The following is a 26,781-nucleotide window of genomic DNA, read 5'->3' on the forward strand; positions in this document are numbered from 1 at the left end:
TGTGTCTCTCTGGAACCAACTCGCAGCATAATTTCAATTGACCAGAACAGTTCCTGGACAGAAAGGAGATTGAAATCTGGAGGTTGGGTAAGGAATTCCTTGGAGTGGCCACCGAGAGGGAATCCATGGCTGTGTCATTGGCAGCAGGGCTGTGAACACTCCTGGGTGCTCTGGGGAGAAAATCAACCATGGACCTGCGGAACCTCCCCTACCGCTCCGACGTGCTCACCTGGGACCCAGATGACTTAGCAGAATATTTCAGGACGGTGAGTTTGGCTCTGTTTTGTCTTCACCTGACGGAGGAGCAAACTGCTGGAACATTGGTTGGGCTAAATTCAGGTATTTTATAATAGGCAAAGCTCGCTGCAGAACTAAAAGCAAAACCGCTGTCGAATGAGGAGCTGAGCTCAACTGGTCAGCGAAAATGAATCTTGAAAGGGGTTTTTAAATTGGGTATAAGAGAAACTTGTGGCTTAGTTAGAGAAAATAAACAGGTTGCTACAATGCTTGTTGGTGTAACACACACTAACAGCTGTGGAGGGCACTAAGGTGTGAAGATTACAAGTTTTCTGTTTCATCTTCAATGATTTTCAGAAGTGATATTTTTTCCAAATTGCTGGGTGTAACAAATGAGCCTCTGAATGTCTTCGTTAATCACATCCATGGCTAGACCTGTAAAACTTGGCACACCTCGGGCCTAATTTTGAAATAATGTGAAGTTTATTTTTTTTCCTTATAACTCTGTCAGAGTCTAATCTGGGGAGTTGAGGCAAGTTTGATAGTAGAATGCAGAACTACTTAATAAAGATGAGCAGATCAAACACAGAATCTGTGTCTACCAAATCTCCAGGGAAGTGAAACTGCCAACTACTTACAAGCCCCTAATTTTAGGGTGCGGGAGTTGGTGGCACAGGAAAGTGAAACCAAAAACTGGAGATGGAACAGATGAGATCATTATCAACAGGTAACTTCAGACAAGTACAAAAAACATCACAACAGTGGTGCAGAGGGAAGCTGGACCATCATTTCCAAGAAACTAGGAAGGAAAAAACGACTTTCTGAAAGATCTGATAATAATATTCTGAATAGTGATAAAACTGTAAGTTCTGCCATAACTGAATGCACATTTATCTGTAGTGCCTCCCTTCTAGTGATCAAGACACTCTCCAGAATGGAGATAATGGCATTCCACTCCTGGGGAGCTAAATCAGGGCAAAAGCTGTTTAAGTAATCTAAAATATCTGGGTAAGACAAGAATGTCAGCCCAAGTCAGCCAGCTCTGGGCACCTGTCACAAGTGACCAGATCTTATCCCTGAGATAAACTCAGAGAATATTGTATACTCAGAGTTATATATAAACTCAGAGATATTATCTCTGAGATAAACTCAGAGAATGAATGAACCAAGTTTTCAAATAATTTCTGATCTTTTTGTTTAGAAAAAGCAAAGATGTTCATATTTGGGATAATCCAAGGTTTATTTTTAGTAACTAAACAGCATTTTTTATCAACTACTTCAAAATTGAGATTAGGTCTCAATCACAGTGATGTGTTTCTTCCCTCTGTATACAGACTTGTGCTGGTAACATCACAATAGCATTCACTGTAGAAAAGAAAATTGTTTACAGGTTTAAGTCATCCTCAGCCTGCACAAAAGTTTTAATCTCTATCCTAAAATATTTACCAGAGTTAGGTCTGTTTCTTCATATGAATAACTGAAGGTGGCTCCTGAAATTTTCCTCTCTGCTGTTGGGTTGTTTCCAGGATCTGGACACCAAGTTACAATGTTACACCTTAACATGAAAAATGGGATAGGACTGCAAAGGACATAAAAATCTCTGTAATTTTTCTGCTTTAGGGGAGCTATCTCAGCAGCCCAGAGTCGTTTGTCTGCAGAATTTTCACTGACAGAAGTTTCAGACAGAATAAAAATCATTCTTTTGTCTTGAAGTCTCCAAAAGTCACTTTGTCTGCCTGCTCTTTGGGATCCTTCTGATATGGACCTGACCAACTTGACATAGACCAAAAATATGAATTGTGTTCTTACATTATACTAGTACTGCTTAAATTAAAACAAACAAACAAACAAAACCAAACCAAACAAAAAAAATCCAAAAAACAACCAAACAACCAAACCCCAAAAAACCCAGAAACAAACCCCAAAACCAAACTTAGGGCAACTGTTGGAAATGTTTAAAAGTCATGTCTTGCTTTGTGGCAGCTTCTAAAGAGCTCATGTCCTTGTCCTAAATGCTACTGGAAATCATAATACTGTGGGAAAGCTTTACAAATATTGTAGACAATTTCCAGGATTAACAAGTGAGATTTCCATGCAGAAGTGAAAGCTTGTTGATCCCAACAATGAATTCTGTGCCTGGGATCAGTCAGTTTTAGTATTCCTGGATAACAGGGTTTTTGCTCTACTTCTGCAGCTGCTCATCCCAGGCAGTACCACAATAACCCATTTTTTCAGATATTTCTTTGGGCCAGGCAACTGCGAGGTGCTTTGTAAATGTGAGAAATGTGTTCCTAAATGGATGAAAACCTTTAAGTTTACTGAAGGATTTCTGTCATAAAAATCCATGTTTATGGGACAAAATGAGCCATTTAGGCAGGCCACAGCATACAAAAAGGTATCTTGAAAACATCTGCTCAAAGCCAGACATATGTTTAAGTGTCTTAATTGATTCTTATAGTTAAGGGTGCAATAATCATCTTCTCATTGGCAGCTAAAGTACAAGGACTGTGAGAAAGTCGTGAGGAAGCACAGCATAAATGGACAGAGGTTTTTGGTAAGTGGAGCTGTAAAATCCCTTCCTGTAAAATTCCACCCAAGTGATGTTTCTGACTCCTTATTTTGCGCTGGCAGATGCAGAGGCACCTCCCAGCTGGTTACTGGGGTAAAAATATGGGAGGTAAATGCTTTTGCTAAAATCAGCCAGACAACTTGCTTTAAATGTGGAATGCTGGGAGCCCAAGCATCTTGTTCAATATGAATATTTTTTAGTATTTTTTAAACTGACAGGGAAGTTCTATAAACCAATAATCTTGTCTTGAATTCTTGAATGTAGAAAGTTCTTGTTTTGAAATATTAACTACAGAAAACCCACATTTATTTATTATCCTCTCATACTAAAGACACAGCCCTGCTCAGAATGACTGGCCTTTCATTGGAATAACTCCTTCATTCCTCTATAGATAAAATTAGATATAGATTTCTATAGATTTCTACTGTAGCAATACAAAAAACCAGTAAAATTTAAGAGCATCAAAACTAGTAAGCAAAGTCTCAGTGGCTTTAAATCAACATTGCTCTAGGCTTGGCTTAATTTTAGAAAAAAAAGCTGATAACTTCCACTGACACAGCAGCTGTTTCCAGGTCTTAAATACACATCCATGAAGATGTGTAGGAGCTTTTAGTATTACTGCTTTTTGCTTTAATTTTCAAATATTCACCATTCTATTTCCCCAGAAGTAGTAATTTTATTCCATTTAATTAGTCATAGTGGGGAGATCTCTGCATACCTCTTCTAAAGTTTTTTATTTTTCATTTACTTGTCCTAATATTCAGTTTTTTGACATCTCATTGAAACAAAACATGAAATTTTTCAAGGCCCTGTTGTAGGAACAGGATTTGACACCTCTCTGCTGCTGGAGGGTGCAATCAGCATTATTCAGATGGGATTTATCCTCCCAGCCCTAGGAGATCTCAGCTCAGGCACTGAGGATCTGTGGCTGGAGTGGGACTTCTGCCTCTGCAAGCACAATGACATTCTGGCAGTTTGTGAGGTGCAAATAGAAAGTGCAATAACTCAGTGATTTCTAAGGGATTTTTGTGATTTTCTATCATTTCCAGAGTGTTTCTGGAATGAGCTCAGGGTGCAGCAGCTCTTCAGAGGCATCCCAGCAGATTTGAAGGATGTTTTCTACTGAGCAAGCCAAGCAGCTGCTCACCTCTGCTCAGACTCTTTTAAAGCTTTTGAATTACTTGGCAATTGTATAATGGAAAAAAAAGGAAAAGGTTCACTTGTTAAACAGAGGAAGATGTCCAGTAAAATATTCCAGACTACAAAGCAATCTGAAAAAAAAATTGCTTCTCTCTATGAATGGTTTTCCTAAGAAACACCTTTTATGCTGGAAAATGCCAAATTACATTTGCACAGAAGCAGCTCTCAGGCTGAGTGTCTGCTGGGTTTGTAGCTGTTGTCAGATCTACCTGATAAACCTGCTGTAAAAATGTGGCTGTAAAATTAATCAGAATAACACCCTGATTTCAGAGTCACCTTTCTGGCTACCACAAGGAAAACCCTATTGAGATGCAGTGGGAATAAAACCAAAGCGGTTCCCTGTAACTTATTCTAATAAAATTCTCTATTATTTAAAACAGAAATGTGGCCCATATAAAAGAGGTTATACCTCTAATATTTGTCAGGTTTATCACCAGAATAGAACTCCAGAGAGAAGCTTAAAAAGCCTTTAGAAAAAATATGATTTTTCAGGAAGTACTGCAGTACATTTCCATAAAAGCAGCACATTTAGCCTGTTTCACTCCTCCCAGAGGCAAAATAGAGTGGAAAAACACAGATAAGATTTGTTCTGTCCTTTGACACTGACAGCTTTGTGAACCAATGTCTACTTAGAAACCTATTATTGTAACCAGTAAAAAAGACAAAAAGAACCAGACGATCATCCCTATTCCAAAGATAATTAATTAAGCTTGTGATTAGCTAAACAAAACACTAAATCAGCAAAATCCAAACTCTTCATAATGCCTGAATCTGTCCTAACTGTGGGCTTGCACATGCTGGAGGGAGAGAAGGGATGTTCTGCAGGAGCATCAGGAAAGGTTTCCAGACAAACAAAGGTTTCCAGAGAGCACATCTCAGTCAGGGAGCCTCAGCCCAGGGGCTGTGTTATGGTCAGGGGGAACAAACATCCTCCCCCATCCCTTCTGGTAGGATTTTTTAGGTTGCCAAGGCTGTTTTTAAGTCCAAGGAGTTTTCTAGCTCAGCGTCCCCTAGAACATTTGATTTTTCATGTACTGTGTTTCAGATAAGGTTCTTAGAACAACACTCCAGCCAAAGGTTCTGTATTTTAAAATGTGCAGTTCTCCCCTGAAATTTTGCAATCATGCACAACCTTGCCTAATTTCACTGTGCAGACAGGAAGGAATTCAATGTACCTGGATTCTGAAGTCACATCAATACCACATGAATTCATGTCACATTCTGAATACATGTGTATGACTGACTTGGATCAGTCACAGGGTGTTCCACGGACAGTTTTGTCACATGTCCCCTGTGTTTCCTTTCCAGAACATGTCTGAAAATGATATTCAGAAATTCCCAAAGCTCAGAGTGCCGTAAGTAAAGTCAAACTGCTTTATTGTTAAAAATTATTTAAGGTGTTTTGCACTGAAGTCTCATAGGAAATATCAGGCAAATGATTTGTGAATTATTGGGTAGAGACTTGTTTATTGGAGTGCACTGAGAGAAAAAGAAGAACATTCCAAAATAAAATGAATATTGTCATGACTGCTCAAGCAAAACGATACAATACAAGGAGTTTGTCTGGGGGATGTTCAAAAGAACTTGTGCATAAATCCTTTGAGTGACAGCAGCTCCACAAAGGTTAAACTTTTGTGCAAGTATTACCTTTGAAGTATGACTTAACTGTTCACTGCTTAACTGTTGACTTTAACTTAAAGGGGGAAAAAAGTCAGTTATGTCCACAACAGCTGAGAATTTGAAATTATTTTCATGTGCTTTAGGTGGGTGTTCAAGAGAAATCAGTCTAGACCATGTGATTCAATGTTCAGTAGCTTTCTCAGCCTCTGTGGATTTAGGCCTTGAAAAAGTTTCCAATTCATCTCAACAGTTTGCATAATTTCATAGAAGTTACTTAATGAAGAAAAATAATCCCATTAAGTCAATATTGAGTAGGATAAATTTACTTCTTCTAATATTTCATGGTGAAAAATGAAGGATTTTATTTTGCTATGAGTTCTCTGCTCCCTATTTAAGCTGGAAGTTAGAAGGTTTCTAACCTTGGAGCTCACATGGAGCTCTTCAATCAAAGGAGGGGGGAAAAAAAGGGAATTCGAGCTGTTCCAGCATGGCTGTGTCTTTGTTGCTCATTTCCCAGTTCCAGACTCCCTCCCTTCATGGATATCTTGATTTTGCTACACAAGATACAAATTGCTTTGCTTTTTCAGCTGTATCAGAGCTTGTGGAAGGTGTTTTGGGGAAGACGAGAATATTGAAAAATTTTGTGTTCATGGGTGAGCTGGTGGGAAGAGCTGAACCCAGCAGGACACCCTTGTTCAGAGCAGATATGAAGGACTGAATTTGAAATTTCCTTGGATGTGTCATATTTCTTAAAATCACATTTCTATTTTCACACAATAAATATCCTGATAATAGGGGTTAGAGGTGTACAATATGTTAGTAAGGAGGTCCAGATATTATTTAAAGAAGATGTCTCTTTAAATTCTGATGTCTCAGAATTTCTGAACTCACTTTCCATTAAAAGAAACATTTAACAGTGTTGATGACAGACCAGATTGTGACAGACTCATCTAACCATAGTGTAGAACTTGTAATTCTCTGATAATTTGTCCCACCTTAGCAGTCCTTTGGCAGAATTACCTCTTGGTCTCATTGTCTGAGCTTTTAAAATTGAGAACTTCTGGTGATTTCCCTTTAAATTTGTGAGAGAAAAGTAGGGCCAGTGGATGGTCTAAGAAACTCAGACATACCAGAAATATTGATGCCATAGGTGAATCACTAAAATGAAATTATAACCATGTGGAGGTGCTCCTACCTCCTCATCAAACCCATTGGTACCTCAAAGTTTGATTTTCCCACTCCCGAAAAAGTGAACTGCCCTTTTCAGACAGGTATTTTGGGTTTCTTGTGTGTTACACCCCAGCAGAAACTGAACAATCTTTTCACTCAGAGCTTTTGAATTTCTCAACAAGAAAAGAATTTCAAAAAGAAATCAAGAGCTTTGAAAGAAGAGTGAAGCTTGGTGCACAGCTTGAGGAATTGAATAAATAAGTAGATATTTAAATCTGAAGGAAAGCTTTGGAACTTTTTCATACTTACAAACAAGCAAAATATTCACTGGAATATGGTGATTATACATGCAGAAAGATCCTCCATGTAATGGCACTGTTTAAAACAAGAATTTAGGGCTTTACTAGGGAAGAGAACTAGTTCTCACTAAAAACAATCAACCCACCAACCACCAAAAAAACACCCAACAACAACATTAAACCAAAAATCCACTTAACCCCAAAACAACCCTCCTGGATAGAATTAAAGGGCAGAAGAATCTGCCATTTTGTTAAACATTAATTTCTTTACTTCAGAACCTCCACACCCTCATTGCAACACAAAGTGGTGACTTCTGCTAGAACACATTCACACTTTTCTTTTGTATCATAATGCAAACCTCAACTGCCTGTAGCACGAGTTCTTCTACAAGCTGAAAGAGGCAGTATCATATTACAGTTACACTACCTGATACTTAATAGCAGTGCTAAAACCTGAGCATAGCCTGCAAAAAGCTCAATAGAAACAGCAGGTGTTACAGCCCTGGCCAGTGACCAAATGAATAAAGGGTAAATTAACGAGAGAGATTGTTCCTCAGTAAATTTAGCAGGAATATTCTGACCTAAGTGGAGCCAGCACCTGGAATCACACAAGGTTTGCAAAGCCCAGACTGCATCTGTACAGAATTCCTGAGCTGGGTGTGTGGGCTTGCTAAAGGTGCTCAGGGTTTGAACAGAACTGTGTCATTACTTGGGGATGATTCTGTGACTTTTCAAGAATCAAAAGTAGGTCACAGGTGTCATTACAAGGTATGACAGGTCATTTCCTGAATCTAATTGTAAAACTCTACAACCTTCTGTTATTACTAATGAATTATTATTTTGAAATTTCATCTCTACCAGCCCTGTTACCAGTGCACGTCTTCAGAAAACTTCTGGCTTCTTTATAAAAACCAAAAAAACCACACATTTAAGCACTATTTTGAAAATGAAAATAACTTCTTAAAATCTTTAGCACTCTCTACTGAAAGGGCTGAACTCTTTCTGGAAAACTTTGCTAAAAAAATTAATATTAATGCCACTATGTTTATATACACACCTGAATCCTCACAAACAGCAGTCGTGAAAGAGAAACACTGGTGAGACAGGGAAGGGATTTGGTGGATTTTACACAGAGCAGACACTGACAATCGGTCCTAACCTAATCATGAAGGTGTTGCTAACATTTTGATAATAAATCTAGTGAAATAAGAGGCCAATCTACAGCTTAAAAGAAAAATAGAATTTTTCTATTGTTCCTTAGCACTACTGCCAGTCAGAGAAATTAATGAAGTTTTATATTTGTGGAGAACAAATTTGAGTCTTGCAAAATATTTTAAAGCACATTCAACAGAATGTGCCTTACTTATTGTGGTCAGAACTCATAAACAGAAAAAGCAAAGATTTCATTAAAAACAACACTGGTGGTTGGTTGACACCTCAACAATGATATAAACACTGGAATTAGTCTGTCACTCCTATTCTTTACTATTTTGAGAAAAAAGGATTCCAAATTTTCAAGATGCTGTTGATCCCTCTGGCTACTGCAGTGGCAGGTTCGTGGCAAACCTGAGATCTGGAATTTCCAGGCTTGTGGAAAAATCTTAAGGCATACCCCACAGCACTCCAGAAATTTCCAGCAGCAGAAAGCTCATGGTTGCACTCCTGGCCTCTGCCAGCTCAGTGTGACACAGCCAGAGCCTGCAAACATGGCACAGTCTGAAAGTCATTCTACTTTCAGAAGAGTAAAAGTGCAAACATAAAAATGGAGAAATCTGCACTTTCTCTCTTAAAAAGGTAAAAGATGTCAGTACCTGTGCACTCATGCTCTCAGCTGGGGTGTAAAGGCTGTGGCAAGGTTTAGAACAGAACTGGTGCTCAGTCTGTTTTGAGGTCAATAACACAGCACTGCATCTGCCCAGCTGAGTCTTCTCAAAAACCAAACCAAAGACTTGGATCACCAATTATGCTTTTGGCAGTGCTCAATATGCAACTGTCAACAAATTCCTGGCCCCAGAGGATTTGTATTCCACCTCTCTTACCCATCTTAAGCCCTTTGTCCCAATACATGTAGAGTGGGTTCTATTCATGTGAGCAGAATCTGCAGCTGAGTGAACTAAAGCCAGTTTTGGAGTCCTGCTTTGGGGGCTGGTTGTGTGGGGTTTTTTTCAAAAATTTCAACTTCCTGCCAGTTTTAAGTTTAGCAACTGGTGGAGGAGGTAGAAAGAGAATGAGAAGTCTGAGTAACATTTTCTGCAAGTGCTGTTGCCTTATCCTCTCCTATCATCCACTCCCACAGCTCAGAGAGCAGTGTGGTTTTGGTACTTCCTTCCTCACAGGGTGACAGGCTCAGCTGCTCAGTGCACCAATCTTCCCTGAGAACGTTGCTTGTAAAGCCTGACCTTCCTAGAATTTGCTTTCTTCTAATAAACCCTCTGAGCCAATGGTTTGAAGCATTTCAAATGAACTAGAAGTAAAGGTTAGACACTGTATTTTAAGCATGATATGATTAATTTTTTTGGCAGCAAGATAAGATGATCAACTTCTTCCTTTCAGTTTTTCCTCAAAAACCAGTTGGTGTAAATGCTCATAGCCCAGGTTTAATCCAGAAAGCTTCAAAACACTCAGGTCTCATTCCTGAGTGAGCAGGAATGAGACCTGACTGTTTGGAAGGGAAGTCTGAACTCTAAGAACTATTAAGTCCAAAAAACAGTGAACTTCATTTTACTTCTTTAGCTGAATAAAACCTGAGATATTCTGAAAGATCCTCTGCCTCTTCTACAGCAGGGAAGAAGCCACAGACAAATTCCACAACTCACTTTTGACCAAAGCACTGATGTGTGCAGGGCACTGCTCATGCCAGGACATCTCCGGATGTCTCACATGGAATTTATTATTCACACAGCAACTTCCTTGTCCCCTGCAGCAAAAGGAAACAACATTGAAGCTGGATGTTCCTCAATAAGAAATAATAACAATTCAGAATCAGATCCTGGCTCATCCCAAGCTTTCTTTGAAACAAAATAGTCGTAGAGGCAAACTTCATTAGTAGCAGAGCAAAATTCTGGTCTCTCAGTAGAATTAACCCTGTGAATCTCAGTACTGACTGTCCTCCACTTGGAAAGATCTCTCCAGGCATAAAATTATAGCCTCTTGATATTCTATTAATATTTCTGCCATGCCCTGAAAATGTCTTAAAACATGGAATTAGATCAGCCTTTCCCCTTCTCTGCTGGAGGGATTGCTTGGCTGCAGAGGAAGGAACACAAAAATAATAAAGAAGAGTTTTAGCGAACATTTAATCCCTGGTTTTGCAGCCATAAGCCCTGTTTTCCTGAAGCATTATCTGCTTTTTCCATGCAAAATCATACAAATGCCATGGCTATTATTTGAAGCAGTGTGATGTCTTCAACACCCAAAGATCCTAAGGCTTGCTGGATTTAATGTTTATTTTCAATCACAATCCAACAACATGAGGTTTTACCAAGGGAAAAACAGTCTAGTTTGTAGCTGGATATGCTGTAGCACAACTTAGCAATACAATGGTAAATTCAGTATTTTTATCACATAGTAAATAATAATCATTAGTTACCAGATCAAATTTGGCAAATTCTGAGGGATAATGGTGAAGAAAATAATTTCTGTGCTTTGACAAGGGATAGGTTTCAAGGGTTTTTTTAAAACTATTTTTGTTCTTTTTTGCAATAGAATTGTAAGTAAATTAAGCCAAGAAATAAACAAAAATGAAGGGAGGCTCTCTTTCCTTCCAAAATGGTGAGTAAGACAACTCAGCTTTCTTCTTCAAAGCTTTCAGATCTTTCCTGGACTGGTTTGAATTTGATCAATAATGCCTGAGCAGAAGTGCAGCCTGGAAATTCTGTAAAATAAAGCTCTGTTTCATTAATGCCATCTGATATCAAATACCAAATGCTAAGCCCATAAACACCCCAGACACTTCTGCCATGTCCAGAACCAAGTAACATTTGCACATTTCTTGCAATTTTCCAGCTGAGCACACAGCCCTTAAGAAGGCCATGAAGCCCAGACATATATTATTAATAAATCATCATTAATGCATTCCAAAGATCTATACATCATTATACTCTTTAATTCTTAATATTTGTCACTGAATATAACCTTCACAATAGAAGAAGAGCAAAAATTGCAAGAACATTCTACGAGAAAAGAACAATTTATGATCCTACCCAATGAAAACCAAGTCCACTCTACAAAACATGGTTTTGCATCAGCTGATAACATGATTTTGCACATTTCCATTCACTAGAATCCAAAACTAGAACTGAAAACCATAAAAACCTTATTTGACCTTCCATTTATGGACTTGACTTTGAAGTTTCTGTTTTCAGGACTGGTAAATGTATTTACTGTGTCCCCTTACTTCAAACCTGACTTCTCTCACTTCAATTCCTCTTGAAACAGATTAGATTTCATTAGGATCCTCTATGTAAATATCAGCTAATGTATTTGGCATTTTGGGCAGAGTTAAACTCATCTATGTAAACTTCTTTCAACTGTGACAGTTAACTATTGCCTTTATTTGCAATAGAAGCATCAAACATTTAATAGAAAGAATTTATTTTTTGTATCTTTGCTACAGGGCCCAAACACAAAAATCTCCAGAAAACACAGGTGAGTGAATACTGGCAGACCTTAACAACAAAAAGTGTTTAAAAATATTAAAATTTTAAATAAATACTTGCAGAGCAGAGTCAACAGAGGGGAGCAGGGTTAGGAACCAAAAACCCAAAACAATAAATGAAAATATGGGAGTATAAAGAAGTTTCAAAAATTAAAGACGTAGATTCAGGACAATTAGTAAGAAAAAGTGTTTTAAAAGAGAAAAGATGGTGAAGGAAGGCAAGAGCAGAGACTTTTACCTGAGAATAGTCAAAACGTCTTTATTTAACCCAATAAATTGTATCAGTGTTTATATATTTCTGTTCCAACATCTTCACCCCTGCCTTTCCTGCTAGCAGCACTGTATTAGAGAGGGAACTGAGGTTTAAAAAAACGCAAATCCTTCTTTTATGAAAGCTAAAATAGCCTTAAACAAGGAGATAAGTCTGGGCTCATTCTGAAAGCATTTTATTTCAAATTATATAATTTAAATTGGAAGTGGAACAAACTTGAAGTGCCAGCACCCAGACTGTGTCACAGCAGGGCAGCTTTGTCTTGGTTTTAATCAGGATGTGCCCTCATCAGTGCCAGCCTACCTCTGAAAAAACAGCTCCTGCCTGTGGCACAGCCCTGAGGTCCAGAACTCACCTGGCATTTGTTGGGTTCTTTCTTGTTCTAGTTCTGATGGTCACAATACAAATCAACACTCCATTTTCAGAAGGCTTCAGACCTGTTTTTATTATAGCCTGCATGCTTTTTATACATTCTTACAAACCTCCTAAGTTTACACTTTACTCATTGGTCAGGAGACAAAGTGCTCATTGGAACAGGCAGTGACAGGTTTCTCTTATTTATCCTTCTTTCTTTCTTGGTTTCTGTGTCAGTGACCTTGGTAGGAAATTCTTATTATTCTCTTATCAAACTTCTCTCTGGCTCACAGAAGTCTCTGTAAAACCTTTCCCACACTTTCTGTCAAGTTGTTACATCTCTGACAAAGGTGTCCATGCTCAGAATTGTGTTTCTTCCCGCAGGGTATGCTCAGGATGATGGTGGCTGGTCTTCCTTTGTGAGTATTTGGGTGAAGAAACCCCCCTGGCTCAGGGGGGCTCTCTGCTCCTGCCCTGGCTGCTTGGGCAGCACAGCTGGGGCAGGAAAAGCAGGAGCAGGAATGATGGGAGTGGCTGCACACAGATTTCCTCACTGAGAAAAGGCTCTCCCCAGAAATTCAGTATTGCCTTACTACTGCCTTCCTGTAGCTCCCAGCCTACAACCAGCTCCCCACAGAACCACAGCTGAGTTTTACATGCCTGTTTCATTCTCTTAAAAGAGGTGCCTAGAGGTTGCTGTGTTATTCAGTGGCAAATTCTTGCCATTTTATTTTCTAGAGCCAACCTGTTGAACAGTATTATTTTTAAAAAGCCATTTAGCCTGCAGAAGTTCCTTCTGCCTTTTGGCATAGGAAATGCCTCAACAAGGTGTTTAGGCGAAACACCCACCCCAGCTGCTGATGCACAGCCTGAGCTTATGAAGATCTCTGAGGCTAACCAGTGCTAATGGTTAGCCTTTGGCTTTTCTCCAAAAATAAGAGGGAGAGGCATTTTTAGAAGCCACTTGTTACTAAGTTCACAGGAGATTGGCTGCTATTCCGGGAGCACAGGAGATAAAAGTAACCACCTACAGAGCACATGGGCTCCGGGCCAGTGCACAGGACTCTGGAAACTCCAGCTGTGGTACCAGTGACAAATGGAAGGCTCTTTTTCTCTCAAGCCTTGGCAGATTGCACAGATGTGCAGTGACCATATGGACACTGTCCCCTTATGAGGTCCTGCAAACGAGGCTGGTTTGGGTCAGGACAACACCAAGACCCAAATCAAAGACCTCAGTTTTTATGAATAATTTTCACAAGCTGGGTTGAATGCTGTAGAGGAGATGTTAGAATGCAAGAATGAATATCAGCAGCCTCAACTGCTGCTCCTGTGTTCCTGGGAACACTGACTTGTTTGCTGGTGCCTTGGCTGTTCCCTAAAACACTTCATGCATTTCAGCAAACTTGCACCTTATTTTGACCTCCCACTGTGCTCACTTTCATCACATGATATTCGTTTCCTTACTTAAGCCCCACTAATGCATTAGTGGAAAGTTCCTTCCTTTGTCTCTATTATTTCAACAGATTTTTCCCCCTCAAACTGGTTGTAAAAGTTTGGTGTTTTCCAGAGTGAAAAATCCCACAGTGAAAGGCCACCAGGAACTGCTCTGCAGGGTTTAGTGTTCTCTTCCAGCATCCACTTTTTATGCTTATTTGCCAGGATGACGATGATGATGATGATTATGAAAGCCCTGATGAAGACCAGGAAAAGGAAGATGAGGCTGACTATGAATCACCAACAGAAGAGCCTGAGGAAGCAGAACATGACAGTGATGGCTACGAGCCACCTCCATCCAATAATGAAGAAGCACATCACAGTGTCATATTTCCTGCCAAATCACTTCCAAGCAGCACTGATTATATAGGTAATTACTAGAAATTAAGTGCTATTAATAAGATTTTACTACCACATTTTAGGTGGCTGATAATGGAATATAGAAGGTGTTTCCTTGAAGGTAGCAGTGTAGTTCATAAGCAAGATTTAAAGTTGTGACTTTTAAGGTTACATTTTCTACTTTGCACAAGCTCTTCTGGAATAAAGATTAGTTTTGTGTGATGTGTGCATTATTTGGCCTTTGATCTGAACCTGTATGAAATCACACACATGTACATGCTGTAGTGGCTTTAGCAGTGCAACCTTGGACAGAGCAGGTTGTCACAACAACGGCAAAAAACTCTAGTGAAAGCTGGGAAAAGAACAATCAGCTCTCCCTACTTGTCATTTCTGTGTTATGTCTGAATTCTCAGCAGCCTGGAGGTGTGGAGTGCTGCCATTCAGATTGGCTGGTGTTTCACACACTGTGCTGCAGGGAATGAAATCAATCCTGTGGCTCAGAGCCTGGCAGGGGAGTCACCCCCACAGGGACAGAGCAGCCTGGAACTCCCAACACAACACACTGATCCTAAAGCAACTGCCAGGCAAATCCTACAGCAATGTCTTGATGATTTATTAACTTCAGTAGCCAGGTTCTTGTAAGGGTTCTTTGTCATAAAGATTGAATGAGTATTAAATAACCAAGCTCTGGGTAGTTGTTTAATTTGGGATTTTTGTTTTCTTTAGACAGACCTACAACAACCAGATCAGCACATCAGCCTCCACATCAGCCTCCAGTACCGCCCCAGAGACCTGGTCCAGCCTCATTTGGGGGAAGAAGTGCTACTGTATGTTCCTGTCTTCATATCTCACCTATTTCCTATCCCAGGACCTTCTTAGGAGTCCAAGAGTAGGGCCATTTTTATTCACCTAGTGTATGAAGAGGAAGCTATCAAAACAGATTTGAACTCTGTTACAAGGTGGCCATTGTTCAAGGAACAATTCAATTTCATGGGAGAAATATATTTAATTATTTTATATTCCTTCATTAATTCTTACATTGGGGATATACACCTACTTGTGAATGCCTCTCCCACATAAATGAAATATTTTTAAGGGATGCCTCTGTTTTGAAAACAAGGTTATGTTTTTCCAAGCAATACTTCTAGCGCTTGCCCAATTGAATTAGGACCACATAAAAGCGTAAGAGACTGGGTAATCAGAACGTTGATGACCAAGATTTGATTCTTTTTTTTTCCTGCTGTGAATACTTCAAAACTGAAAGCTCTTGTGCTGTTGGCAGCTGGCACTACAGGTTCAGTGTTTGCCAGAACAGATGTACACTAAACATACCAATGTTTCCACAAGAAAAGGTTTAGGATGTGATGGAGGGACTGATGCAGTGTCACAGAGACACAGCAGGGTTGTTGGAGCTCCTGTTCCTTTCCTTTGACAATTCACCTCCCCTTCCTGAGGAGACATCCATCCCACTGGAGTGTGGGGAGGCACAGCAGATGGAGGCAATTCTGCATCTACAAAAAGCAATTATTTTGGTCATGCTCCAGGAGGGTGCCTGGCTCCTGTCCTTCCTGCAGTGAGCAGAGACCTGCTCCTTGTGCTGTGCCACACAAGACTGGCAGATGAGTGTGGTGGGGTTCATACACTCCAAACAGAAAGGTGAAGACACATTTTAACCACTTGTGAAATATCTGTTCTAGCTGCCAGCTTTCCCTCCTCCACCAAGCAACAACGACTTGAGTAGAGACAGAAACATGAAGCCTTTGAAACGTGAGTACAGCTGCTGTTCTGTTTGTACAGCTTTCCCACAGACTACAACACTCTTCCTCCTTTCCCTCAGTTCCACTCTCTTCTGCTGCTCATACAGGAGTCTGAATTGTTGTTTTAAGAACAACTGTCTGTACAACTGTACTGATACAATTGTACTCATACAAGTCTGAATTGCTGTTTTAAGAAGTTACACCAGTTCTAATCTATGCAAAATAAAGATATATTGACTTATATCAGCAAATGATCTTACACAGTTGTTGTGTTTAGCCCCAGCTCCTTCTATAGACAGAAGCACCAAACCCTCTCTGGATCGCCTTGGTCCCCCATATGAAAGAGAAAGCCCAGGATCAGGTCAGTATTTGCTCACATTAATATCACTGGGGTTGCTTTAATTACTGAAAATCATCAGTTTGTATATAATTAATGCAAAAGAACAAGGCTCAACCAAATGTAATCAAAGTAATCTGTTTGTGAATAAACGGTGTGAGCAGAGCTTACAAAGTGGGAGAGAAATTTCATATAGAAAACAGCAACCCTGGGTCACACAGGTGAACAGAAATACATTGTGAGAAGTGTGTGCAATAAAGGTTTGATGCACACCTAAGTGATTGAACAAGGAAATATTTAGTAGGTTAAAGGAGGAAATCACCTTTGCATACAAAGGTAATGAAACTCTGCATACCCTGCTGTAGGTAATGTGACAACAGACTTAAAAGAAGGCTGAGAATTAATAAGACACAGAAAAAAATGGCATTTCCTTCAGAGCTGAAAACCACATTATAAAAAGCATCTACAGATATGACTCCACAATTTTATTTATTATCTAAACTCTTATCTGTTATATAATGGCAAGAAAGTATCCAGGAGTTCAAAGCTGAACCTTAGATAGTGTGATTGTGACACGTGCCACATTGAAAATTTCCCTTCAATAAGAGAGATTGAATTTTACCATCACTTGCAAAGCCAAAACATTTTTCTGGCTTACATCTCAGGATATGAGTTCTTCAACCAGCAAGATTAACTTTCAATTTTATTCAAAACTCAATTATTTCATAGGAAGATTAATTAATTAACTTCCATTTTTTTCTAAATGTAAGCTTTTTCTTCTTTCAGGGAAGAAGCCAGTCATTCCTGAGAAGGTAATTTTTTTTGTGTTTATTGATAGTTTTTGCCTGTTTTGATACACTTACACATTCTTATAACTATTCCTTGTTGTTTTGCAGCCTCTGGTTTCACAGCTAAGGTAAGATTTGTCCTCTGCAAATGATCCTCTCATTGCCATTATTCCCCAGTTATTTCTTAATAAGCAGCTTTTTGCCTGCATTTCATCATCTCACTCCTGCTTTAGATCCCTGGGAGAACAGTTAGCAATGATGCCAAAACCTCCTGTCCCATCAAGTGAGAGATATGAAAGAGGCAACCCACCTCCCCTAAGGAAGCAAAGCCCTGGAAAGTAAGTGCTCATTTCACTGAAATTCAATAAAGGAGAAATGAAAGTTAACAAAAATATGGACAAGCAACACGGGATGGTCTGATTTACTGGTACTGCATGACAGCGGGGTCTGTGGCTACCAAAGCTTTGGTTCATAAATATGCACAGGATGTGCTTGAAGCTGCAGAAAGGTGTGAAGGCAGAAAAACTCTCTCCAGTCATATCTGGAAGAGCCATTACGTGGGGCATGACTCACTCCCCAGTTGTACGAAGATACAGATGATCCATGCTTTTTCCAGCAGAGCAAGTTCTTCCTCTAGGGAACATTTTTACATGAGTTCTATTGCTATTGTTTTGGGTGTTAGAAAAGGAAAGCTGTACTTTCATCCCATTGATTTTATTAGCCTGCAAAACTCCTTCTGAACAGCCAGCAGCATTTTCTAGCAGAGCTGATCATTCCCCAGCATTTTCTAGCAGAGCTGCACCATTCCCCAGCATTTTCTAGCAGAGCTGCACCATTCCCCAGCATTTTCTAGCAGAGCTGCACCATTCCCCAGCATTTTCTAGCAGAGCTGCACCATTCCCCAGCATTTTCTAGACCACCTGGGGGCTGAACACTGACTGTACTTCAAACAAGAGAAGAAATAATTGAGATCTGCTTACCAGCCAGGATAATTGGTCAGAGAAACAAAGAAAGCCGGATATCCTTATGTGCTCCAGCAGTGTTGTCAAATATTATAAATGAGTTCAAGACTTGAAGACTAATGTTTTGTCATTGTAGAAGCTTGTTTTAAGCTCTAATCTTACATCAATTAATCAGACATTTTCCTTGTTGATAAAATCAAGATGGGCTAAGAACTAGAATAATGCATTAGATTATGGCTGAAAATTAGAACCTTAGATATTTTTATGACAAAAAAAAAAATGTTTCTGCATCCACTGGTCTTTAAAACTTGCTATAAATTCATGTTCTAGTGAAAATTTGGCCAAATGCACATGAAGTGAATGAGTTTTATTCCACCTATGATGAATGTTTTGTTTTCATTTCAGGCACAGTTGGCCACCACACAAGAAAAATGAAGTAAGTATAAAGCATATATTTAAAAGTATAAGGGTTACAGTAAAATTAAATACCTGTACAAACTAATAATGCTGGAAAGGTAAACTTGTTTCTTCTATAAATTGTAAGGAATACTCATGGATCTTTCATGGCACATGGGGTGTTTTTGAACAGTTCTTCTTTGTCAAGCTCAGTTTGTTCCCTGAGAACTTTGTCTTGGATAACAGGAAGAATAAAGCCAGAATTTCTTCTATGACATGGGAGAAGTGGTTTTGCTTCAAAAAGATTTGGCCTTCTGGGGATTTTTTAAGCTTAAGCTGATCTAAAAGTTTCACTTTCAAATAACTCTGAGAGTCTACACTTACAAGAAGGATTAAGGAAATTTTCCATCTCCTGAGAGTTTCTATTTTATGTCAATATGCATTATGGGACATCTACCACACATCTTTATTTAAAACTTTAAAGCTTTAAAAACTTAAAAAATTATTTGGTGTTGCATAAAGACAAAACTCCCAAAATTCACCAATGTTCAGATTTTGTTTTGTAAAACATTCCTAAGAACTGTGATATAATATGTTGCTAATTTTTTTTTTTCTTTTTTGCTCCCCAGGATGAAGAAGACAGTAAGTATTTCTAGAGGGATTTTTCAAACTTGAAATCTTTCTTTGTCTTAGTTCTTAAAAAAAAAAAAAAAAAAAAAAAGGAAATTACTTCAGTTGTTTCCTTAGAGCCATTTCTGAAGTCAGGTGGTACCCTGATAGGCAGTACAATTATTTTAAAGTGCCTGATGCACATTGACATATGAAAGCCACAAACCCCAGGAAATCAATAGCTAATAGCTTCCTTCAGACAGCCAGTTACCAGCCAGCAGGATTTCTTATTTTGAAATACATTACATTAGAGAGATTTGTGTTCTGCACACAGCCCCAAACAGCTGGAAACAGAAACCTGGTGTCTCCCAGTCCTCAGCAGACCCTGCTGGCTCTGTGCAATGTTAGTCACTTTTATGAACAGAAGCAGAAATTCTTCCATGTGCCACCAGTGTTTATAAACTACTGCAGAATGCTGATTTCTGCAATTGAGTAGGTAAAGTGACTCCATAACAGAAGCAGGACATTTGGACAAGTCTCTGTGAATTATTACTGCCCTAACCTCCATAAAGAATAAGGTTATTTAAGCTGTGCACAGCACAGTTCACCTGTTCCACTCCTGCTAGTTCAGGTCTGAGGACACTGCAGAAGGAAAATGTTTTATTTCATACTGGGAGAAATCTCAGAATGAGCTCAAAAAGATGATATCAACTCTGCTATTTAGAAGCAATGTGACAGAAAACATGTACCACCTTCTGCAGTTAAGGTACCTGAGTTGTGGTTTATCCAAAACAGAACCTAGAAAATGTAAATGTTGCTCAAGCCACTTCCAGTTTATTTTTAATTTTAATACCTACTTTTAAGTTCTCCGCTGACCATATAAGTTTCCAGACTGTAACTAACACATCAAGGACTCTTTATTGCATTTTATTTATCTAATTAAACAGCAGTAAGGCGACAGAATTTCTTCATTCTACTTCATTTAAGAATATCTCATGTAGGATTTAAGTTTCCTTCTCTTCTTCTCCACAGCTGCCCCACAAAGACCAGTGCCACAGCTGTCTTTGCCCCCATACAGCTCCAATGCATTCCCCCCCAAATCTCTCAAGCCTCCACCTAAGCCAGGATCCAACAGCATTCCTGCTGCAGAAAGGTTTGTTTCACCATTATGGGTCATTCCTTTTGAATCTCAGTCTCTTGGTAGTTCATTACTGAGCCTGTGCCTCTACAAAATGGTAATTAGTGCTGTTCCTACTATCCAGGAGAATCTTCTATAGAATTGAAGCTCTGTATCAGGCAACCAAGAAAAAACCATGAATCCCTCTGTTTTATGGCAAGGAAGTTTTTTAAACTGATGCCCAGGAGTGGCCACCTAAACCAGAGGCTAGACAAACTTAAGAGAACAAAAGCAGGTATTTATTGAAGGCCTTCAATAGGTTCACCTTGGGCAGTCAGAAGCCTCTGAGGGGCCACACCCAGGATAAAAGATGGTCATGATTTTTTCAGACAATCTGAAGTTTTTCTCATTTACATATCAGGAGTTAATTATCCAATTACAGCTTCAGGTAATGAAGTCATTTACTCCAAGTTTTCCCTCCCACTTCACTGTTGTTTACATCTCTGGGGCCTGAGACAGTGAGGTGTCCTTGAGTTCCAGGACTAAAGAGGAATTGTTTTATCTCAGTGAAATGGGAGAACAGCAGCTGACAGGCCATGGAGTTTCAGAGCTACACACCAAAGCAGTGCAGGATCTCAAAAATAGAAAAGCTAAATTCAAAGGCATCAAGACCCTACATGGTACAAGGCTTCCATTCATGAGACACCCATTGCTCTCCCATTCCTTGCAGGGTCCATAAGAATGACCAGTCCTTCTGGGAAGGGATCATTTCCTACAGAACAAGGCAGGATTCAGGACAAAGGGGTCCTGCACACTCTAGGACCCCTCAAGTGTTAGAGCTGCAACTCCTCACACTCCAAAACTAAAAAAACGCCATAAACTCCATTGTCTGGAGTTGAATCAGAAAGAATTTCATGTCCCTTTTACTAAATCATTACTGGAATGCTTGATAATTCCTATTTAAAATTGTGAACTTTGCTGCAATTTTTTCCCAACTTCAACTCACAAATATTTGATTGTTATGCTTCAATTGCTAGACAGAAGAGCCCCTAATTAAATTTTGATTTCTGATGTACCATGCAACAGACTTAGACTTATAAGACTTAGAGTGGGCTCTTTGAGTCCATGTCTGATGCACATTTTCTAATATCTGTATTTTTTTAATGGCACTTTGATGAATTCCTCACATTTACCATCATTCTCTGGAACTGCTGACACCAAAACAAACACTGCAGTAGCAATAGCAAGGTCATATGCAAATTGAACTATTCCTATGATGAACATTTCTGCTTATACTCAAAGAGCATTGCCAAATTTTGCTGTAGCAGAGGCCCCCGGGCTGACTGATTCTCTCCCATAAATCAAATCATGATAGGGTGTTTTTGTTGTGCAAACAAAATTAGCATATTTATCTCAGAGCCTTTTTAACAGCTCATTTAAGCAGAAGAGAAATATGAAGAGTAAAGGTAAGGAGTGCAGGCAATTTGTTCTCAATTAGGTGAAGAAACAAAAAACCTCCCAGAAATTGAAGAGTGGGACTCCATTTTCAGCAGTTTTGGATGTTGGTTGAGGTTGGCAGAGATCTCTGGATGTCTTCTGGTCCAACCCCCTACCCAGGCAAGGTCACCTTGAACAGGCTGCCTGGTACCACATCCAGATAGCATCTGAATGTCTCCAAGGAAAAAGAGAGATTCCACAACACTCTTGGCAACCTGCTCCTGTGCTTGCTTGCCCTCACAATAAAAAAGGTTTCCTGATATTCAGAGGGAACCTCTGGTCTTGTCACTGGGCACCAGTGAAAAGATCCTGGCTCTTCCTTCAGATATTTATGTGCTTTAAAAGATCTCTCCTGAGCTTTTTCAGCTTCCAGCTCTGTTAGCCTTTCCTCATGTGGGAGATGCCCCAGTCCCTGGTGCTGCTGGCCCTTCCCAGCTTGCAACATAAATGTGAAGCTGCATTTTTATCAACAATGTTACAGAAGCTGCAAGGATAATAACTCTGTAAGTGGAACCCCGCAGCGAGAAAGGGGTGGAGAGCTGCTCCCTGTGCTTGCTGCTCTGGGGAAGGACAGACCATTCCCTGTGAAAACTCCTCAAGCTCAATGCTCCCCTGCTTTGATCCTGCTGCAGAAGTCTCTGTGGCCTTTACTGATTGCCTTATTGCCACATACTGAGCTCCAGGTAAACTTAAAGGTGGATCCACTTACACAAAAAGAAGGAAAGAAAAATAAAAATAAGAAAAGAAAAGGCTCTCCTCACCCTGCATAGGTCTCAAGGGGCTCTCACATTCTGTAAAACAGGCACAAAGTCCAGATCAGGTGATCAGAGCCCAGAAATGTTGTATTTATACTGACCATTCTTTTTTTTTTTTTTTTTTTTAAACAGTGCTAGAAACCTGTCTGCAACTGGCTCTCTACCACCACGCTTCCATCCAGGTTTGTATCCTACATCCTTACATTGTTTTTCTTGTTTAAGTGCATGAAAGTTGAAAGATAGTTTCAGTGAAGTCAATAGAAAAGCTTTTTTTCCTATGGATGTTTCTTCTTGGACTGGGAACAGAAAACTATCAAGTTCCTGAAAGGCATCTTGTGTATCTTACTTAGTCTGAATCAAAGACTTTGGGCTTTTTTTCCCCATGAAATTTGGGCTTCCTGCCCAGTTCAACCAGTGTCAAACCTTCATTAAACCATCCTTTTCTGTGCAGTACTGAGAGCTGACCTATGCAAATCACTGTGGTACGCTAATACTCCCTAAAAAGGTTAGCAAATGCTTTTCATGTGAAATACACTCCATATTTATCTTGTAAGGAAAAAAAAAAAAAAAGAAAACTGAGACATCAATTGCTTTACAAGTCATTTTTTTGCACATGGTAACACTGTCCTACAGTGACATTTTTTACTTTCTAATTGCTGAGAAGGCAAGGATTGCAAAGAGACAATGTTACTTCTGTCTCTAAAGAAACCAAGATGCTCTCAAGTGAGTAACTGTGGTACAGAAACTGATAAAATGTCATCCCTATTTCAAGTTCATTTATTTTTATGGAAATCTGAACCACAAGAGCTCAGTTAAATTCCCTCTGCATGAAATATGGAATGATGTAAAGAACCTGGTTCTCATAGAGAAGCCTAAATCTGATTTCAAATGATTTTTAGATGTCTCAGTACCAGGGTGTTGGATTGCACTAAACAGTTATTTAGTTGTTTGCACTGGGTATTTGGTAATTTGCACTGTTCACATTATTTTATTTACACCAGGGTGATACAAATACTTTATGCTCCATAAAATCAAGATCCTACACCCTGGGTGCTCAGATGAAATGATTATCCTGGTTTTAACATTGTTTTTCTACTTTTGTACCTCTGAAGGCAGCAGATCTCCTTCCAGAGGCCCAGCTGACATGAGACCTCCGTTGCCAATTCCCAGCAGACAGACTGTTCACCAGGCAAACACAGAGCAAGATGAGGTACAAAACATGAACCATAACTGTAAAGACACCAAGTTTTCTGGTTTTGAAAGACAACACCTTTCAAAGTTTTTATTCCAGTCACTGTCAGGACACTACTGAGTGCTTTCAGTTTCCTTTTCTGTGTCAAACTGTAGTGCCTTATTTTGTCCTCAGCAAGAAAAACAACAATAGTTGAACCCCAAAAGAGCAAAGTAAGAAAAATACTTGTTTTCTGGATTACTTGTTTTGCACAACTGCCTTCAAGTAGTATCAAACTTTCAGTTCTCCTTCCATAAAACTTTGATGAGTAAAGGACTCACTCTTTTAAGTGCATTTTTGCTTCACATTTCCTTAAATAAAACAAGTTTAGAGCAAACCACTCATGGTGGTAACACTGGTGGGCAATCATAAAGAGTGCATTTACAGGAAGTCTGCACAGTTGTTTCAGATGATAGCTAAAAAACAAACAGATGAAGGCAAAGGATGCCTTTGTGCCTAGTGTCCAGGTAGACAAAAGAGAACATAAAAAGAACATAAAAGAAATCTTTTACTGAAAGTATTTGGAAATACCTGTTTTCTTAGCTTACCTTAGCTACATTGCAGGGGCATAATGTCTATAACTGTAATATTTTCAAGTTTACCAAAGTGAGCAGGTAATTTAAAACAACTTAGCAGCACTTTCCATACCACAATAAATAGCAGCATGATCTGTGACACACAGAGGTTCTGCACACAGACCCACACATCCCTCACACTGCAATTTCTCTGCACTTATTTGCATGTTGCCATTCCCTGGCAGCTGACCTTGTCCTTGTCCTTGTCCTTGTCCTTGTCCTTGTCCTTGTCCTTGTCCTTGTCCTTGACCTTGTCCTTGACCTTGTCCTTGTCCTGTCCCAGCCCCAGGGCTCTCTGAAGGATGAGTGGTACGTGGCTTCTGTCAGCCGGCCCGAGGCAGAGGCAGCGCTGCGCAGGATAAACAAGGTACTGCAACCCCACCCCTGTCTGGGCCACTGAGCTCAACAAAATGAACTACAGCTTCAAACAAGGCTCATCTGTACATGTGGAAATAAATTAAATATAGAAAATTTAATATTTAATATTAAATAGATAAAATAGAAATGAGTACATTTAAAATATAATAAATATTTATTATAGTTTAAATAAATTTAATTTTAAAATAAATAATTTAAAAATAAATGTTTAATTATGTATTTATGATAATAATATGTTATTAAAATAATAAATAAACATTAGAGAATAATATATTACATATATTAAATGTGTAATATTATATATATATATTCTTTAATATCATAAAGATAAAAATAATTATTGCTGTGGGAGTTGTGGTTACCCTCTGCTGCCTCACAGCACTTGGCATGAGCTGAAGATGGCATGTGCACCATTCCAGTGACTTGTACCAAAGCCCAATTTATGAGGTCCCATTCAGTGCCTTTAAGAAAGAGATTTCAATGGAAGAATTGTCAAAATACATCTGAAATTAGGAAAAGCAGAGAGAGTGGTACAGCATCACTGCCTCTACCTAAATTACACAGACACTGCTCTTATTTTAAGCTGTCTATAAATCCATCATGTAGGAAATGTGATTGGCACTTAGTGGAAAAGAGCTTCTCTTCTGGTTAAAGTGATATGAGGTTTGGTCTTTGATATTTCACTTCCTCCTTTAATGGAATATCTCCCTCATATAACACCATTCCTGCCTCCCTTTAGAATCTGCTTTTGTAACAGAGGAAAGTTTGAAGTAGCAAACTGAAAGACAACACATTTGTGCAAAGACCTAAATGCTTTAATGGTGCAGTGTCCCTTATCAGAAAGGACAAAGACTTCACAAAGAAGAAACACTTAGAAGCACAAGTGCTCTAGTGAGAGGTGTTACACTGATCAAACCCAGGAGTGTCTGCTCTTTGTCATCTTTCATTTTTTCCTGTTTCAGGATGGAACATTTTTGGTGAGAGACAGCTCAAGGAAAACAGTGACTCACCCCTATGTCCTGATGGTGCTGTACAGAGACAAAGTGTACAACATCCAGATCCGCTACCAGGAGCAGGAGCACTTGTACTTGTTAGGAACTGGCTTGAAAGGAAAAGAGGTAATCTGTGTTTTTCACACTGTTTCATTTCAAAGCATCTCCTGCCTCATTCCTCAGTGCCAGGTGACCATTTTCCTGGCTGGAATTGTGCTTCTTGTCTCAGAGAATATTGTTATTGCTGGAAGCAGAATCAGGTTATGCTGTTTGCACTCAGGGAATGAAGGGGTGGCCTTAGGACACAGCCATTAGAAATCCACGTGCCTGGTTAGGGAATGTTTGTTTCCCACTGAGATAGCAGATAAGGGAAATGCAGAGCTCAGAGCTAATCCATACCTGCCAAGTTCCAGCTTTGCTCCCAGGCTGGTGGCTCAGCCCCAGCCTGCAGGGCTGTGGGTTTGCTCAGCACATTCCTGGCAGCTCTGATCCAGACAGAACCCTAAACTCATCAGCCACCTCTCAACTCTCAAGTACATCAAGCACAGTGGCAACAGCATGTGTTAAACAGACCAAGAGTATGTAAATTAATTATCAAACATTGCAGCAGTTTGTACACAGAGTTACTGAGCTACAGATTGTGACAGGAATGAGAACAGTTGAGCTGGACCTTATATATATTTATAATATTGATAAATGTTTAGACTATTAAATAAACCTTTTGTTTCAACTGGTTACTAATAATTCTGACATTTTGGCCTTAGTCTTCTCATTTTTTCCATCCCACAGGAATTTTCTTCTGTAGCAGATATCATTGACCACTTCCAAAGAACACCCCTTCTTCTGATTGATGGAAAAGACAGAGGCTCAAGAAACCAGTGCATGTTAAAATATGCTGCAGGACATATTTAAATGAAACTTTAGAGAAGAACCCATATAGTACTGAAGCCTTCTGAAGTTTATAAACTTCAAGATACTTTCCTTTTCAACAAACTAAAGTAATGAAGTCATTAAAATTCACGGTTTCAAAGAAAAAGGACTATGTTATTTTTAAATTATGCCTTAAATACAGTACTCTACAAATATAATTTTCCTACAAAGTGTCCATTAATCATACAGCACATGAGAATTTCTTAACTTCCAAGATATGTATATCCTCTTGAAATTATTTCCACAC

The 26,781-nt window shown here is 39.3% G+C and overlaps 1 protein-coding gene across 1 annotated transcript; it reads left to right on the top strand.

Moving 5' to 3' along the window:
- LCP2 (lymphocyte cytosolic protein 2) lies at positions 1-26,781 on the top strand. Its single transcript, XM_058815390.1, has 21 exons — positions 1-266; positions 2,729-2,791; positions 5,315-5,361; positions 10,801-10,866; positions 11,711-11,742; positions 12,762-12,796; positions 14,037-14,241; positions 14,937-15,037; positions 15,908-15,977; positions 16,245-16,328; positions 17,091-17,116; positions 17,201-17,220; positions 17,326-17,430; positions 18,460-18,490; positions 19,080-19,092; positions 20,092-20,212; positions 22,561-22,610; positions 23,541-23,638; positions 24,518-24,601; positions 25,575-25,730; positions 26,394-26,781. The coding sequence occupies exons 1-21, from the start codon at positions 189-191 to the stop codon at positions 26,514-26,516; spliced, it is 1,608 nt and encodes a 535-aa protein (XP_058671373.1). The 5' UTR covers positions 1-188; the 3' UTR covers positions 26,517-26,781.

The sequence above is a fragment of the Ammospiza caudacuta genome, chromosome 16 (genome assembly GCF_027887145.1).
Source record: "Ammospiza caudacuta isolate bAmmCau1 chromosome 16, bAmmCau1.pri, whole genome shotgun sequence".
Classification (NCBI taxonomy): domain Eukaryota; kingdom Metazoa; phylum Chordata; class Aves; order Passeriformes; family Passerellidae; genus Ammospiza; species Ammospiza caudacuta.